At 48.1% G+C, this 17,495-nt stretch overlaps 2 protein-coding genes across 5 annotated transcripts; both read left to right on the forward strand.

Annotated features, from left to right (window-relative positions):
• Window positions 1-2,633: 2,633 nt before the first annotated feature.
• Window positions 2,634-6,125, forward strand: LOC311250433 (uncharacterized protein). Of its 2 annotated transcripts, none has more exons than XM_084342115.1 (5): window positions 2,634-3,081; window positions 3,738-3,897; window positions 3,986-4,044; window positions 4,121-4,220; window positions 4,371-6,125. In XM_084342115.1, exons 1-5 carry the CDS (start codon window positions 2,887-2,889, stop codon window positions 5,429-5,431), a joined length of 1,575 nt encoding a protein of 524 aa, XP_084198241.1. In that variant the 5' UTR covers window positions 2,634-2,886; the 3' UTR covers window positions 5,432-6,125. The 2 variants fall into 2 exon arrangements, with proteins under 2 accessions (XP_084198241.1, XP_084198242.1); XM_084342116.1 differs by having other exon boundaries at window positions 3,744-3,897.
• Window positions 6,126-9,348: 3,223 nt separating this feature from the next.
• LOC311250914 (TBC1 domain family member 12-like) lies at window positions 9,349-17,431 on the forward strand. Of its 3 annotated transcripts, none has more exons than XM_084343062.1 (14): window positions 9,349-10,500; window positions 10,764-10,866; window positions 11,432-11,559; window positions 12,304-12,386; window positions 12,486-12,603; window positions 12,884-12,990; window positions 13,087-13,155; window positions 13,236-13,318; window positions 13,411-13,482; window positions 15,103-15,231; window positions 15,328-15,437; window positions 16,041-16,198; window positions 16,560-16,663; window positions 16,741-17,431. In XM_084343062.1, the coding sequence occupies exons 1-14, from the start codon at window positions 9,881-9,883 to the stop codon at window positions 16,780-16,782; spliced, it is 1,926 nt and encodes a 641-aa protein (XP_084199188.1). In that variant the 5' UTR covers window positions 9,349-9,880; the 3' UTR covers window positions 16,783-17,431. The 3 variants fall into 3 exon arrangements, with proteins under 3 accessions (XP_084199188.1, XP_084199189.1, XP_084199190.1); XM_084343063.1 differs by having other exon boundaries at window positions 10,767-10,866; XM_084343064.1 differs by lacking the exons at window positions 10,764-10,866; window positions 11,432-11,559.
• Window positions 17,432-17,495: the final 64 nt, after the last annotated feature.

The following is a 17,495-nucleotide window of genomic DNA, read 5'->3' on the forward strand; positions in this document are numbered from 1 at the left end:
ACAAGGCTCCAGGTCGGACGGATACACCGCTGGTTTTATAAACTCCTCGGGAACCGCTGATGCTTCTGGTAAAAACACATTTAACTGGCTGCTAAAGGAGAAAGTCCAGATTCATGGAGGGAAGCAGACAAGGTGGATTGTTCTAATTACAGACCGGTTAGCGCTCTCAGACTGTTCACTGCTTTCCCGGCCAGACGTCGTAATTCATTTAGACCAAACTGCTTTTATCAAACAGAGACGGACACAGGACTGTGTGAGGCGCACACGACATGTAGAGCGAAACGTTAGGAAAAGATCAGGGGCAGGAGTCAGGTTGCCAATCGTTTCCATGTTTTTGGGAATGTCCCTGTATTATTCCTTCCTGGCAGGATTTTCCATGTACATTTGATATATTATACCTGAGAAAGGAACCAAAGAATTACACATCGAGGAGACAAATATGTTTAGGATCATGTTGGTTGCTAGTAAAAAAGCCATTACCAGGAAGTGGCTGAAGACAGAAGCACCTCAGAGGAAGTAATGCACAACGTTTATATGAAAGGCTGACTTCTCCAGTCAGACTACAGTCTGGTCAGTTTAAGGGTTGACTTTGTATCAACACTGAGATCAGACTTTGTGGAGTAATGAGATTGTACCATCGCTACAGACTTTAAACTGTTCACATGATTGTAAGTGTTTCATGTGCTCCACTAAGAGGAAAAGGAAACACACCTGGACTTGTCTTTGTGGATTCCTGCAGTATGGACCACTACAAATGACATTATGTATGTTTAGGGTTTGCATCTACTGCATTGTATGTCAGAATCAGAACCAGAATCAGAAGTGGACAACAATGTCTAGAAGACATTAGACAGGATGTAATCTGTGGAAGGAATTGTGTATTTTTGTCAGAGTCAGAGAGAAATATATTCATGAATCTTCAATCAAAACTGGATGAGATGTGTCTGAAGCTCAGATGATCCAGAACCAAATGGATAGAAGGAGGAACGCTGCTTCTTCTGTGGCTTAGACGAGAGAAGACGAGAGAGAAACGCAATTCATGTGCTTATGATAAATAATGTTGAATGTACAGACCCTGAACAGGTCGACACTCCTCATCAAGTGTTAACATCAGATCCCACAATGAGCTCTAACTTAACAATCCATGTGACTCTAAACTGAAATGTGTGAACTTGATGATGCAGTCAAAAGACTTTCTTCAGGAAAGCTCCAGGTCCAGATGGTTCTCCTCAAACTCCTATGAACTGTTATATTACAGTGACCACAGTGACCACACGGTCACGTCGAGGCGTCGAGTCAAACACCGTTTATTTTGGACACTTTGGTTTTGGTGAATGCTTCAGACCATCAACATGTTCTGTACTGACAGAAGCAGCTCGGTGTCGGTGCCGTTTGGCACTTGTAGTAGATTTAAACTCCAGCAGCTGCAGGTTGTGGGACGCTCAGTAGTTGTGAGCCAACAAGCGGACGATACAACTTTAATCCTAAAACATGAGGCTCTAAAAGTTGTTTCCCTTTTCTCAGCGGCGTCAGGTCTTTACTTACATTTGAGAAAATGTGAATTGATAGCGATCGATGACCAGCCGCTAACTTCTATTGAAGACATACCAATTTAAAATGAAGTCAGATATTTAGGAATGACTGTTTCCAAGGATTTGAGGAACAGAGAGATTTAGTTATATTCTAACTTTGAGGATATTTTGAAAAAGAACAAAGGGACCTTTCTATCTATGATTTACCAGCATACTCTCTGGATATACCTGCTAACATTATCAAACTTATTAATACAAATCATTTTAATACCTCTTATAGCTACGATCAAAGGATATTTACTTGATGAGTCGACAGTACCTGGACTGGACCCTTTATTTATTCAACACTGTCTTTTCTCAGGACAAATGAAGAGTTTCTCACTCTCTGCAGAATGTTTCCCCCTTAAAAAGATCGTTTATGTTGAAAAGAAACTCTACTGATGCTTCTACCTCCAAGACAATCAGACGACTGCATGAACTTCTCTGTTCCACCTGAAGCTGCAGGTCACCTTATCCACCTGCAGAGAACTGATGCACCTTCAGTTTAATGTTGATTTAAATGAATGATTGAGACTCAGGAACATCTTTTCTTTTCTTCTAATGTTTCTGATTTGTTTTGGAAAAAGTTTCATCCATGGATCTCAGAACAGTCCGTCTCTGTCAGCTTTAACCTGTAATAATATCAGATTGGTTTTATTTTGAGGACTCAAAATTAAAATTTCTGTTAAACAATCTTATAATACCAAAAATATTAGTAGTATATTAGTATAAGTGTAAATTCATGAATGTTGCGCCACATTTCCTGTTTTTTTAAAAGAGCTTTTTATATTTTTTTGACTCCTCAAAAGTTATTAAATCTACAGTCACAGTGTCACAGGAAATTATAATTGATTGATTTTTATGTATTTTCTGTTTCCTGCCTGTGGCTTCCGGTCTGTGTTTTCTGTCATATTGTGCTGGAGTGAGTTTGTGCTGCTTGTAAGATTTGTCTTCACTAATAAAGTTTGTTTTAATGTAAACAACGGAAACAGTTTCCTGTTCGACCCGGAACAGAAGTGACAAACACTTCCTGTTCGACCCGGAACAGAAGTGACAAACACTTCCTGTATCTCTGTCGGCCCTGGTTAGCTGTTAGCCAGCTGACGTCAGAGTGAAGCGTCACTTTTATTCAGTTTATGTCATAAAAACAAACTGGAGCTGATCAAACTCGGCTCATCTCATAGTTACTAACTTACAAAGTGTCACTCTTCTTCACTTTATCTCATTAAACTGAAACAAAAGTCCCGCTGATGTTCCGCACAGCTAGTTAGCATCAGCAGCTAGCCGCAGCCAGCGGCGGTGTTCAGCGGGCAGGATGAGCTCCTCTGCGGCTCTACACACGCAGCTGGCCGCCGTCATGGAGTCTCTGGTCCACGCTGCGGTGGCGGAGCTGAAGAAACTGGCGGAGGACAGCTCGGCCTTCCTGCTCAGCCTGGAGGTCCGGACCGGCGGCACCGGGGAGGAGCCACCTCTGACGGCCGCGCTGGAGGTCGACACCCAGGAGAAGCTGGTGAGCAGCGGGGCGGCTGGACGCGGGTCTCTGCGTGATCCGCTGGACGCGGGTCTCTGCGTGATCCGCTGGACGCGGGTCTCTGCGTGATCCGCTGGACGCGGGTCTCTGCGTGATCCGCTGGACGCGGGTCTCTGCATGATCCGCTGGACGCGTTTCAATATTTATTGTTCATTATTATGAATTAATTTAGCTTCTGTAGTTCAGATCGAGTCAGAGTAAAATGTTGTGTCAGTGACGTCACATGAGTGACAGTAAACATGGTGATTGTTGTTGTTGTATTTGCTTCATCATGTTTGAAGATGTTTTGTCTCTGAACAGAAGACACAGCAGACAGTCTCACTGCAGTCCTCACAGGTTGGACTGGACCTGTAGTTCTGGTTCAGTTCTGGTTTGATGAGCTCACAAAGAAAAACCTCACTTCACACACAGAAACACACAATTATCTTTGATCTGTGATACACATCATCACACACTGTGCAGAGCCCCGAACCCCACACACAGGAATGATCCATGACTTCCTGTTGTCTGACAGTCTCTCAGAGCACCTGAAGAAACTTCTGGTTCAGAGTTGATGTCAGAACGTGTTGTCAGAAGTCTGTCTGTTGGTCTGTCTCACCTGTGACCTCTGACCTCTGACCTGTGACCTGTGTCAGGTGCAGTTCGCCTCCGTCATGGAGACTCTGGGGAACGAGGCTCTGGGGAAGATCATGAACATTGTTGATGAAGCCAAACTGCTGGTGCAGCCGGAGTCAGCGAGAGGCAACAAGAGACCGCAGACCAGCGTCCTCAACATCCTCAACAACGCGAGAGTCGGTACGTACACAGGCCCCGCCCCTCAATCAGGAAGGCTGTGACACGATAATGTTGTCATACTAACACAGCGTGTGATTTGTCGTCACAGAAGTGGAACATTCGTACGGAGTCCCAGCTGAGAGTTTAAACACACACAGATCCACTCAGGTAAGACCCTCCTCACCTGCTCATCGTGATGCGTTCACTGACCTGACTGTGACGTCTGTGCGTTGTGTCATCACAGACCAAATCAGAGGAGCCAGAGGGAAAAGAAAATCCATTTGTGCTGGCAGTCACCGTTAAAGACGAGCACGGCAACATCGACATCGGAGCCATCGCTGAGAGTGAGTACCTGATCAATATCTGATCAATACCTCATCAGATCAATATCTGTCCCATCAGATTCATTTGTCACCAAGTTTTGAATAAGAGGGTTTGTTCTGTTTGTTGTGAATCAGAGACAGATTTTAGTTTAATCTGTGTTTGTTCTTCAGGAGCTGAGGCTGAAGCTGCTGAGGCTGAAGCTGCTGAAGCTGCTGAGGCTGAAGCTGCTGAGCTCGAGCCGTCTGAGCTCCAGATACACGAGGACGTTCCCAGCACACCAGGGTTTGTTCTGCAGAGCGTCACGTGGAAATACTTAATGTGTAAGGCCTGTGGGAAATCCTTCACCTCGCAGAGCAACCTGAAGGCTCATTACCGCATCCACACGGGTGAGAAGCCGTTCAGCTGCAGCGTCTGCGGCCGAGCGTTTCGTCAGCGGCAGGGCATGCAGATTCACATGAGGACGCACACCGGAGAGAAGCCGTACGAGTGTCCGGAGTGCGGAAAGTGTTTCTCCAAACAGACGCAGCTCAAGACTCACGCTATCATCCACACCGGAGAGCAGCCGTTCAGCTGCGACGTGTGCGGCCGCCGCTTCAACCTGCTGCAGAACCTGCACCGCCACGCAAACACGCACAGCGGGCAGAAGTTGTTCTGCTGCCGTCTCTGTGGGAAAGGCTTCACCCGCGCCGTCACGCTCAGATCACACGAGCTCATCCACACCGGACAGAAGCCCTTCAAATGCGAGCACTGCCCCAAAACCTTCCGCCACGGCGTCAACCTCAAGGCCCACCTGAGGATCCACAGCGGCGTGCGGCCGTACAGCTGCGAGCTCTGCGGGAAGAGCTTCCGCCAGTCGGTGAACCTGAAGATCCACCGGAGGATCCACACCGGCGAGCGTCCCTACAGCTGCGAGGAGTGCGGCAAGACGTTCAGCCAGCAGAGCAGCCTGATCACACACGGCCGCGTGCACTCCAACGAGCGGCCGTTTGAATGCAGCTCCTGCGACAAAAGGTTCAACAACGCCAACAGCCTGAAGCTGCACCTGCGCATCCACACGGGAGAGAAGCCGTACTCCTGCGACATCTGCGGCAAGAGCTTCAGCCAGGGCAGCCACCTGAGGACGCACAAGAGACACGTCCACGCCGGCGGCAAGCAGTACATCTGTGACAAGTGTGGGAAGAGATACTCAGACCAACGCAACCTGAAGCTGCACAAGTGCAGCTACGCCTGAATGCACCCACAGCAGGGAGCTGTTCCATTAAACGTGCAGTTTCTTTAATGGAGTTTGGAACAGTCAGCTGTTAATTATGAGATAGAAGACTAATTGCTGAAAGGGATTTTAACCAATCATTGCCAAGACATGTTGCAGTGGGCGGGGCTTCTGCTTCAATGTCTCCAGTTGGTTCTGTCACTTTTAACTCTACCTCCTCTGAACCTGTGTCTGTTGCCAAGGAGACGGCGGTGCCTACAGCTGTGACGTCATGATGTAATTCATTAAAATGTCAGCTTCCTGACAACAGAGCCTGAAGCTCTCTGATTGGATGATTCTTACAGCAAAGGTTTCTGGGAGACAACTTCTGTCAGTCTGTGACCTTTGACCTCTCTTGGTTCAGTGTTGTTTAAAATCGTGTACAATCGTGTAAGAAACTCACGTGCACCAAACTCCATTAGATTTACGTCATATTTAATCAACAGTTTGTGTGTATACGATCCTGAACACACACCTGTACCTGTACATACCTGATGTCAGCCCCCCACTGAAATACACACTCTGATTGGTAGAAGCCATGAATTCAAAGTTGTGTTTATCATGTTGATGATGTTGTAAATGTGTACATATGCACATTGTTGCTTTTTATAATTTAATAAATGATATTTTTCATTTGTTTGGAATACAGTTATAATAAAAGCACACTGAATATGAACCGTCTGTCTTAATAATGTAATCAGGATACATCATAAACATGTTTCAGACAAAGACTCATGTCACATTTTATTCAACAGAATACATGTTTATACTAAATCCATAAATCAGCGTCAGTTTTTATAATTGTGTTACAATAAAATGTGCTAAATACAATCACACATACTGAGAACACTCCAGGTCTGAGAGGAGAGGGACCAGGTCTGAGAGGAGAGGACCAGGTCTGAGAGGAGAGGGACCAGGTCTGCAGAGGAGAGGACCAGGTCTGCAGAGGAGAGGGACCAGGTCTGAGAGGAGAGGGACCAGGTCTGAGAGGAGAGGGACCAGGTCTGAGAGGAGAGGGACCAGGTCTGAGAGGAGAGGGACACCAGGTCTGAGAGGAGAGGGACCAGGTCTGCAGAGGAGAGGGACACCAGGTCTGAGAGGAGAGGGACCAGGTCTGAGAGGAGAGGGACCAGGTCTGAGAGGAGAGGGACCAGGTCTGAGAGGAGAGGGACCAGGTCTGAGAGGAGAGGGACACCAGGTCTGAGAGGAGAGGGACCAGGTCTGAGAGGAGAGGGACACCAGGTCTGAGAGGAGAGGGACCAGGTCTGCAGAGGAGAGGGACACCAGGTCTGAGAGGAGAGGACCAGGTCTGAGAGGAGAGGGACCAGGTCTGAGAGGAGAGGGACCAGGTCTGCAGAGGAGAGGGACCAGGTCTGCAGAGGAGAGGACCAGGTCTGCAGAGGAGAGGACCAGGTCTGAGAGGAGAGGGACCAGGTCTGAGAGGAGAGGGACCAGGTCTGAGAGGAGAGGGACACCAGGTCTGAGAGGAGAGGGACCAGGTCTGAGAGGAGAGGACCAGGTCTGCAGAGGAGAGGGACACCAGGTCTGAGAGGAGAGGGACACCAGGTCTGCAGAGAAGAGGGACCAGGTCTGAGAGGAGAGGGACACCAGGTCTGAGAGGAGAGGGACCAGGTCTGCAGAGGAGAGGGACCAGGTCTGAGAGGAGAGGGACCAGGTCTGAGGAGAGGGACCAGGTCTAAGAGGAGAGGGACCAGGTCTGAGAGGAGAGGGACACCAGGTCTGAGGAGAGGGACCAGGTCTGAGAGGAGAGGGACCAGGTCTAAGAGGAGAGGGACCAGGTCTGAGGAGAGGGACCAGGTCTGAGAGGAGAGGGACCAGGTCTGAGAGGAGAGGGACACCAGGTCTGAGGAGAGGGACCAGGTCTGAGAGGAGAGGGACCAGGTCTAAGAGGAGAGGGACACCAGGTCTGAGAGGAGAGGGACCAGGTCTGAGAGGAGAGGGACCAGGTCTAAGAGGAGAGGGACCAGGTCTGCAGAGGAGAGGGACCAGGTCTGAGGAGAGGGACCAGGTCTAAGAGGAGAGGGACACCAGGTCTGCAGAGGAGAGGGACCAGGTCTGAGGAGAGGGACCAGGTCTAAGAGGAGAGGGACCAGGTCTGCAGAGGAGAGGGACCAGGTCTGAGGAGAGGGACCAGGTCTGCAGAGGAGAGGGACACCAGGTCTGAGGAGAGGGATCAGGTCTAAGAGGAGAGGGACCAGGTCTGAGAGGAGAGGGACCAGGTCTGAGGAGAGGGACCAGGTCTGAGAGGGACATTAAACATGAGCGTGGGAGATGGAAACATTAATGCGTGTGGGTGGGGGAACAGAAGTATTCACAATAGTATTCTAGTATATAGTATATTATGTATATTAGTATAATAGTGAGTATTCACATATATATATATACCTCAGAATAAGATCATTTTGTAAAAACTGTATTTTTAATGGATTTTATATATTTCTATATAATAATTTTTTTTTTTTTTTTTTAACATTTTTATTGAACAATTTCAGTGTACAAAAATACAAGGTATACAATAACACACAGCACATAGGTGACAAACAGTAAATAAAAAAGACAGTACAAATATATATATCTATATAAAATAATAATAATAAATAAATAGTTCAAGCAGGGGTTTCAGGAAAAAACTTTTCATAATGACTCAGTAAGGTATTACTTTTTTTGTTATTTAACAAAATCAGGGATTTGAGCAAAGAGCTCAGTTCCAGGAGAAAAGGAGCAAATCTAGGTAACGATTTTGCAAACTTTTGTTTGTGAATGAAAAATTTTGCATATAGAATAACAAAGTTCATCAAGTGTTCAAGAGCATTGTCTTTTGGGTTAACATAGTAGCAAATAACATCTTTAAGGGTAAGAGTGTAGACAGAATTGGCAGCATCAAAAAAGTGAGATTCAAGATCACTCCAAAACCTTTTAGATATATCACAATAAAAAAACAAATGTGAAATTGTTTCCGTATTATGATTACAAAAAGTACAGGAATCATCAACATCTATAAATTTAGCAATAATACTACTAACTGGGTATATCTTATGCAGTATTTTAAAATGCACTTCTTTAGCTTTGTTAGATATGCAATATTTGTGGGGTAGAAGCCAAGCTTTTCTCCAATTTATGTTCTCTATTTGGGATCTCCAGTAAAACTTGCCTCTAGGCACAACTCTGTTCATTCTTTGAAAACACTGGCGAATATGTTTATTATTACACTTTCTATCTGTTAGTTCTACTCCACTCAACATCAGTACAGGTTGCCTTGTTTTATAGTCACTGTAGGTCAAATGGCTTTTTATAAGTTGAATTAACTCTGTTGGTATAGCACGAGTTACAGATATAAATTCTCTGGAGGGAACAGGAAAACTGTGTACAGACATAAAACGTTCATAAGACAAAATATTACCAGCATTATCAAAAAGATCGAGGATATGGATGATACCTCTTTCAAACCATTTTGGCAAGAATAATGATTTGTTTCTTATAAGAATATTGCTATTGTTCCAGAGAAAAGCTTTGTGGGGTGAGAAATTGTGGACAAAAGCCAGCTTCCACGCTAGAAGGGTTTGTTGATGAAATTTTGATAGTTTGAATGGTAATCTATTAGGTAAATAATTACATTTTAAAAGAAAGGAAAGACCTCCAATTTTATTAAAGATGTGGTTTGGGATGAAGAACCAGATAGAGTCAGGGTTTCGGAGACACTTTCTCAACCAGTTAACCTTAAAGGTATTGACAGTGTCACTAAAATCTAGGACTTCAAGACCTCCTTCTGCCTTACTGTTGGAGAGTACACATTTCTTAAGTTTATGCGATTTATTTTTCCAGATGAAATCTAAGAAAATGTTATTGATTTGTGTGGTTGTTGGTTCACTTACAAATAGGGACAATGCTGGATATACGAAGCGAGACAAGCCTTCTGCTTTGGAGAGAAGAACTCTACCTAGGACAGACAAGTCCCATTTCTATATAATAATCCTCCACGTCCACTCAACCACTTGACGTCACGCAGACGTAACCTTCTGTACGTCACCGGATCTCTCAACATGGCGCCTCTCCGCCGCCAGCTCACCTGTCACCGCAGAGGATGAGAGCAGCGACACCACAGCGGAGAGACACCCGAGGAGCGGCCGGACCGGCCGACGCTCTGCCGGCCCGAGGGCTCCCTGTCCCGGTATGAGGCTGCGGGGCACCGCGGAGGAGGAGCCGCTGCAGGGTCCGATTGTTCCGAGCACCGCTGAGAGGAGATCCAGAGAGGAGACACCGGCAGCCAGAGCGGAAACCAGTGGGATCACCTTCAAAATAAAAGCTGTGATTTAGCAGGACACCTGGATGACACATGAATGACGACCTTCACAATAAAAGTGTAAACGTGTGTGTGTCAGTCTGTGTAGCGTCACGCTGAGTGTGAGTGAAATGGAAAGAAGTGATGAAGAGTCTTCGCCATGTTGTCATCATCACCCCGCCTCCTCTGCTGATGTCCTCACCCGGGGTCATACTGTCTGTCCAGGTGGTCAGCGGGTCACATGTGTAGGCGACAGCGAGGAGGTGGAGTCCAGGTCAGATGACAGCCTGCAAGGACCAATCAGAGACTGCGCTGATGATCAGGGGGCGGGGCTTGGTTCAAGAGATTGTGTGAGTCCAAATATGGAGCTGCGCCCCTCAGTGCAGGATGCCACTGAGGGGTCAAAGGTTGACCTCTGTCACAGACGGGAGGGTGATGGTCACTGTGGGGGCGGGGCTACAGGAGGCACCGCCCCCTGCCTGGCTGAGCCCTCCTCTCAGGTAGTGAGCCTGGCCCCGGACTCTGACTCAGACACACAGGAGGGGGTCACCTCTGATGATGACGCCTTCATCACGGAGCCAGGCGAGCTGAGCCTCCCCACCGCCGCCGCCCCCGCCGCTGCCCCCGCCGCCCTGTCCAGGAACACGTTTGTCTGTGGTCGCAGGCAGAGCGCTCCGGGTCAGCTGGTGCAGGATGAAGAAGAGTCTGAGCTGCAGTCCAGGAGACCGGGCATCGTCGAGTACTTCAGCAGGTGAGTCAGCTGATCAAAGCTGATCAATCACAGAGTCACTGAGTTTTACTTTCTTGGTGAACTGTTCCTTTAAATCTGTTTATTGTTAAAGACTCCTGATTGATTGGTTCAAATTAATTTGAATGCTGACAGGTTAGAGCGCCCTCTGCTGGAGGAGTTCAGTTTTACTATTGAGTCTCATTGTGTTGAGTTGTTACAGGCTGATCTGTGTGTGTGTGTGTGTGTGTGTGTGTGTGTGTGTGTGTGTGTGTGTGTGTGTGCAGCAGGAAGCAGCGGTCCGTCAGTCACAGTGTCGCTGGTTGGAAGCTGTTTGGTAAAGTTCCTCCCAAACAGAGTCCGTCCAAACAGGCTCGGATCATCCAGCAGGTACTGAGACAGTCAGCTCCTCTAATATGAAGTCATGTCGGACCTGCAGCACTCAGAACAGACAGGAGAACAGAACCTCTGGAGGAACTGAACGTGTTCCCGTCCGGGGGAACCACAAACAACAAATACAGAGTTTTATCTCGAAGCAGCTGATGTGTCTGATGTAACGCTGCCTTGTTTCCCTCCAGCAGAGAGCTGAGGTCAGTCTGAGCTCTCTGTCCTCTCCAGACCTCCATCACTCTGGGGGGGACTGATTGGGTCTGAGGTTCAGGTCCAAGGTTCAGGTCCGACGTTCAGGTCCGAGGTTCAGGTCCAAGGTTCAAGTCTGAGGTTCAGGTCCGAGGTTCAAGTCTGAGGTTCAGGTCCGAGGTTCAGGTCTGAGGTTCAAGTCAGAGGTTCACGTCTGACTTGTAACTGGAGGCAGAACTTCAGGAAACACAGACTGGTTCTGGTTCTGGTTCTGGTCTGTCTCTGACTGTTTGGACTCATCCCATCTGTCAGTCACCTCTGTCTCTCGTCTCTTGTTGTCATGGCGACTGAGGCATATCTTGTGATGTCATTACAGGAGTTCGAGGCGCGGCATGTTGTGGCCGACAGCTCTCCTACCCATCATGCCGCAGGGCAGCAGAGCAGGAGGAAGGTGGAGTTTGAGCCGCTGTCGACCACAGCGCTGATCCTGGAGGACCGGCCGCCGTACGGATACTTCCTAGCTGTGTTGGAAATCGCCCCCATCACGGATGTAGTGCACGATATAGTGTGTTCGCCATTTTGTAGTGTTGTTCGAATTCTCCGTGGCTGATTTCATCCACTATGTAGTGGACGACAAAATACCCACAATGCACCACAAAATTGAGTGAACAAGCGATGTACGCTACATTGTGCTCCCGTATCCCACAATGCAATGCTGTTGTGGTTTGTCAGAGGAGAAGGACACAACTTTTTCGTAAGAAAGTAGCCGATAGCTTACGAGCTAAATGACCACTAACGTTAATTTGCACGCGCTCGGTATGTTACAGCTCGTGCACAACCCCGAGCGTTTACATGACAAGGACACAAAACAGGAGCTGACCAAACCAAACTCACCACCAGTGATATTTCAACAGTTTATTGACCCAGAAACACAACCGCCATGAAGAATCACATCGTTACACCGTCAGGTTTGTTTACATGATGCTCGGCGACCCACTCACGTCACATGAGTATCTGGCGCGTCTGCTGACGTAACCACGTTCAGAAAATTACCGTGTAGTGTCCGAAGTCTCCTCCCGTCGTACCCTACATCGTGTTCATGATGCAGTGCACTATATCATATATATGTAGGGGAGAGGGAGTGAGTGGATGAGTGGATGATTTCCAACACAGCTTTTGTCTCTCTGTTGGTTGAACCACTTCCTGTCTGGTGGCCATTTTGTGTCCTGACCGTGTGTCTGTGTGCAGGAACCTTCCAGCCAAGTCCGCAGAGGAGACGCAGAGACACAGACTGCAGTACGAGCAGATGGTGGCCGGAGCTAAGAAGAGAGGTGTGTTTGATTTAACCCGCTGCACCTCCCGCATGGGTGGAGCTTAACACAGGATATATAAACATACACACACCCTGAACACTCCTGTTTGTGTGTCAGAGCTGAAGGAGGTGCAGAGGAGGCAGCAGCAGATGAAGGAGAGGGTGAGACAGGAGGAGGAGATCAGCACCGCCACGCTGGTCTGGAACCAGAACATCCTGCCACACTGGGACACCATGTATGTGTGTGTGTGTGTGTGTGTGTCTTTTACCCATCTTTCTGTCTGTGGTGATGTCAGAGTGTGATGATGTCAGAGTGTGGTGATGTCAGAGTGTGTCTGTGGTGACGTCAGTGTGGTGATGTCAGAGTGTGGTGATGTCAGAGTGTGGTGATGTCAGAGTGTGGTGATGTCAGAGTGTGTCTGTGGTGACGTCAGTGTGGTGATGTCAGAGTGTGGTGATGTCAGAGTGTGGTGATGTCAGAGTGTGGTGATGTCAGAGTGTGTCATGGTGTTTCAGGAGGTCGAGTCGGCGTGCGAGGGACCTGTGGTGGGGGGGTTTGCCCCCCAGCGTGCGGGGGCGGGTCTGGAGCCTCGCCATCGGGAACGAGCTGAACATCACTGCAGGCAGGAGACACGAGGACTCTGATTTACACTCATCAGAAAACCTTTTTTCTCCTCTTTGCTGTTCCTCATCTCAACCTTCGTCCTCCTCTTCCTCAGAGCTGTACCAGATCTTCCTGTCCAGAGCGAAGGAGAAGTGGAGGAGCCTCAGTGAGACGGAGACAGATGGTGAGAGACAGACAGGCTTCAAGGTTTTAATGTGGATCACACTGAACGGGGATGACTCACCTGCTGATGTTTGCCTGCAGACGGTCCTGACGCAGAGTCCAGTCTGGAGCTGGTCTCTCGGGATGTCTCCAGAACGTTCCCCTCGCTCTGTGTCTTCCAGAAGGTGGGACAGTGGAGCTCAGGACAGCAGAGACAAACAGAGACACCACCTGTATAAGACACGACTGGAACTAAAGTCAGGCTTTTATTTTGTAGGGAGGTCCTTACCACGACCTGCTGCAAAGCATCCTGGGAGCTTACACCTGCTACAGGCCTGATGTGGGATATGTGAGTCACACACACACACACACACACACACGCACACACACACACACACACACACACACACAGCACTCGTCTCCTGACATGAACTGGGTCTTTTCTCGAGTGAACTGAGACTCGGTAAGGACTCGAGAGGGTAATGGACGTGATGAGGGACTTCAGACTCCACACTGACCAACCGTTCACACCTGGGCTCACCTGGCAACGCACGTCAACGCCACACGTGTCCTTAACAACTCTGTGTGTGTGTGTGTGTGTATGTTGGTGGTGTGTGTGTGTGTGTGTGTGTGTGTGTGTGTGTGTGTGTGTGTTGATGGTGGTGTGTGTGTGTGTGTGTGTGTGTGTGTGTGTGTGTGGTCCACTGGCTGACCTCAGGTCAGGTCATGATGTATTTCTCTGCGTCTGTTGGAGTTCGCATGTATTTTATTGTTTTGGGAACATGCTGATCCGTCAGGTGTCTGCTGGTGTTTGGGTTATGAGGTGAGGAAGTGTCGCTCTGACTCGACCTCTTGTCTGCCTGTCCTCCTCTGGCAGCCGGCTCTGTCGGTGCCGACCCGTCTCTACAGCTCGGCTGGTCGCTGAGTCTGAACATCGTCAAGGCTTTTCTTCGTTCCAGTATGTGATAGAGATTTCCTTTTGTTGGTTGATAATTTGGTTTGGTCTGATTGGCTCGGTGTTGTGGTCCCGAGGCTGTCCGGGCCGTGCTGGGTTGTCTGGACCGAGCCTCTGGACCAGCTGGCTGAGGGGACTCTTCTCTGGCTTCAGCTCCCGGCAGGTTAGGGCTCTGTGATGGTGCGTCTGGGGGTCACTAGTTTTTAGGTGATTGTAAAATGTAATTGCTCTTTTTTGTATTTTCAGTATGAGGGGGTACTGGCCGAGTTCTGCTCTACATGCACTGGCGTCTTTCTCTGGACCTGCATGATGTTCTTACAGAACTCTGTGTGGAAGGAGTCTATTGTTGTTTTGTCCCATTTGTCAAACTCATGATTTAATTTTGGATTTCACTGCCACAGAGAATTACAGGTTCTAATACAAACAGGTTTTAATTGAATGTCAAGTTTAATATTTCTTCTGATGCACAGGAAGCTCTCAGATCGTTCACAGCCATGAGAAGCCTCCTGTGGAGCTCGTGTTGAGGCCGAGGCATGTGTAGTTTCTTGTATGTTGTAATTTAGTGGTGTCCAAATAGAAACTGTGTGTGTTTTCCTGGCTTCTGATTTCACGACTCTGCTGACGTGCCACCCACCTGACTCCTCCCCGGATGTGACACACGACGAATACGAGCTGGCTCCTACAACTGGTGTTTGTAATTTATCAAAGCTGTGTGTTGGGGGAGTCGGGAGAGGAGAGCAGCTTTCTCTCCACTTCCAGCGTTCAGGTCCCCGCAGACGAGCACGTTTCCCAAAGTTTTAAATTGGTTTATTTGCCTCCAGAATGTAAAAGACATGTCCATTGTAGAAGGATCCAGAGGAGGTGTGAGCAGCACACAGGAGACATGTTGCTCTGCACATACTACTGTGATCATTTCAGTTGGATGGGTTAGTTCTGATCTATACCAAATAATCATGCCTCCTGAGTCCCTGAGATAATAATCTCTCTCTCTCTCTCTGGATGTCTCTCGCCCAGGTGCAGGGGATGTCTTCCATGGCGGCCATGTTGGTCCTGAACATGGACGAGGTCGAAGCCTTCGTTAGTTTCTCAAACCTGATCAACAGACCCTGTCAGCTGGCCTTCTACAGAGTCCAGCACCAGCTGGTACCGCACACACACACACACACACACACACACACACACACACACACATATGCCAAATTACTATAGTCTAAACACAACCTGTCTCTCTGTCTGCAGATGTTCAGGTATTTCGGGGCTTTCCAGATGTTCTTCGAGGAGACTCTTCCTCGTCTCTTCCTTCACTTCCAGTCTTCAGGTGTGACCCCTGACCTCTACCTCATGGACTGGTGAGTCTCCAGTCCAGACCACAAATAAAGTCTGCTTTAGAGGAGCAGACCAACAGAGTCCAACAGAGCCCAATAGGGTCCAATAGGTTCCTGAGAGAACCTGTTAGCCTAGCTTAGCACAGAGACTGACAGCTGGGGGAAGTTGTTAGCCTAGCTTAGCACAGAGACTGACAGCTGGGGGAAGTTGTTAGCCTAGCTATGCACAGAGACTGAAAGCTGGGGGAAGTTGTTAGCCTAGCTTAGCACAGAGCCTGACAGCTGAGGGAAGTTGTTAGCCTAGCTTAGCACAGAGCCTGACAGCTGGGGGAAGTTGTTAGCCTAGCTTAGCACAGAGACTGAAAGCTGGGGGAAGTTGTTAGCCTAGCTTAGCACAGAGACTGACAGCTGGGGGAAGTTGTTAGCCTAGCTTAGCACAGAGACTGAAAGCTGGGGGAAGTTGTTAGCCTAGCTTAGCACAGAGCCTGACAGCTGGGGGAAGTTGTTAGCCTAGCTTAGCACAGCTCTATTAAGGTGAAAATTCAGGAAGAAAACAGGAAGTCATGAAACCGGTGTTAGGATGAACACGAACACCCCTGAACACTCTGACTAACCCCGCCCCCTCAGGATCCTGTCTCTGTACACGAAGCCCCTCCCCCTGGACGTGGCGTGCAGAGTTTGGGACGTTTTCTTTCGGGACGGCGAGGAGTTCCTGTTCAGGACCGCTCTGGGGATCCTGAGGCTCTACCAGGACGTCCTGCTGCACATGGACCTCATCAGCATCGGTGAGCAAACACCTCCCCTGTGGTCACCTCGCTCACTCTGTAGCCGATCAGCTTCCAGGGGCATAAAACACCTGCAGATGACTTAAAAGAAGACTTGGTACTTGACTTTGACTCATCACAGGTGACTTGAGACTTGGCCTGCATGATCTGAGACTTGATATTGACTCGTCTTGAACTTTGACTGGGACCTGGCACTCTCCATTGGCATGTCTGGACCGAGGAGGTCACTTGGACTCGTCTCTCAGACTTGTCTTTGGTCTTCTCAGGTGACTTTTATCGACTTGAACATGTTTCAGGTGACTTGAGACTCGATCACTGGTACAGAATCAATAGATCTGGTGTGCGTCGTGTCGTCCTCCAGCTCAGTTCCTGTCCCGCCTCCCCGATGAAGAGCTGCTCTCTGATAGGCTGTTCTCCTGCATCTCTGCCTCGCCCATGCTGAGTGGGAACAGGAAGTGGAGTCAGGTGAGTCAGCTGACAGACAGATGATCACTCTGAAGAAGAAATAAAATACTGAGTGAACTTTTGTTTTTGTGTCTCAGGTTGTGTCCTCCTGCAGAGACTCAGAGAGGAGCAGCAGCTGACCAGCTGTTTTTATTGATCAGCTCTGTTTTGATTGATCAACTCTGTTTTTATTGATCAGCTCTGTTTTTATTGATCAGCTCTGTTTTGATTGATGAGCTGTGTTTTGATTGATCAGCTGTGTTTTGATTGGTTTCATTGACAGATGTGAACTGGACTGGAGGTTTGTGAAGAAGATTTCAGTTTTTATTTATTCATAATTTTCCGTCTGAGCTTCTGTAACAAAACATTAAAAGATGAACAGAGTTAAACTGTAAACACTAAAACTAAACGAACAAACTCTGAGCTGCTCATCGTTCCACTGACAGGAACCTCTGTATGTTCGAACTTTATTATCATTTCTGTAAGAGTCACATGCTGGAGGACACTCACACTTTAATAAACCTTCAAGTGAGGAGCAGCTCAGACAAACAGGAACACACACAGTTTTCAATAAAACACAATGATGTGTGAACGTGTGTGTTTGTTTCAGGGAACAACAACTCTTCTCTTGTTATTGTGTCACGTTACACAGTTCTGTCTGTTTGATTTGAATGTATATTGTTGAAGCTGACTGTTGTACAGTTGTAATAACGACACACGGACCAACAGACCGTCTTTTCATTGTTTTTCCTGGTGACACGTTTTGTGTAATAAAGGATGTAGAAACTAGTCCTGTGGCTGTTTGCTGTAAGTCGACCTCCCGCCGCTGGGGGCGCTGTGGTGTCACCAGAGG

This window comes from Pagrus pagrus, assembly GCF_965226575.1.
Source record: "Pagrus pagrus genome assembly, chromosome: 21".
Taxonomy (NCBI): Eukaryota; Metazoa; Chordata; class Actinopteri; order Spariformes; family Sparidae; genus Pagrus; species Pagrus pagrus.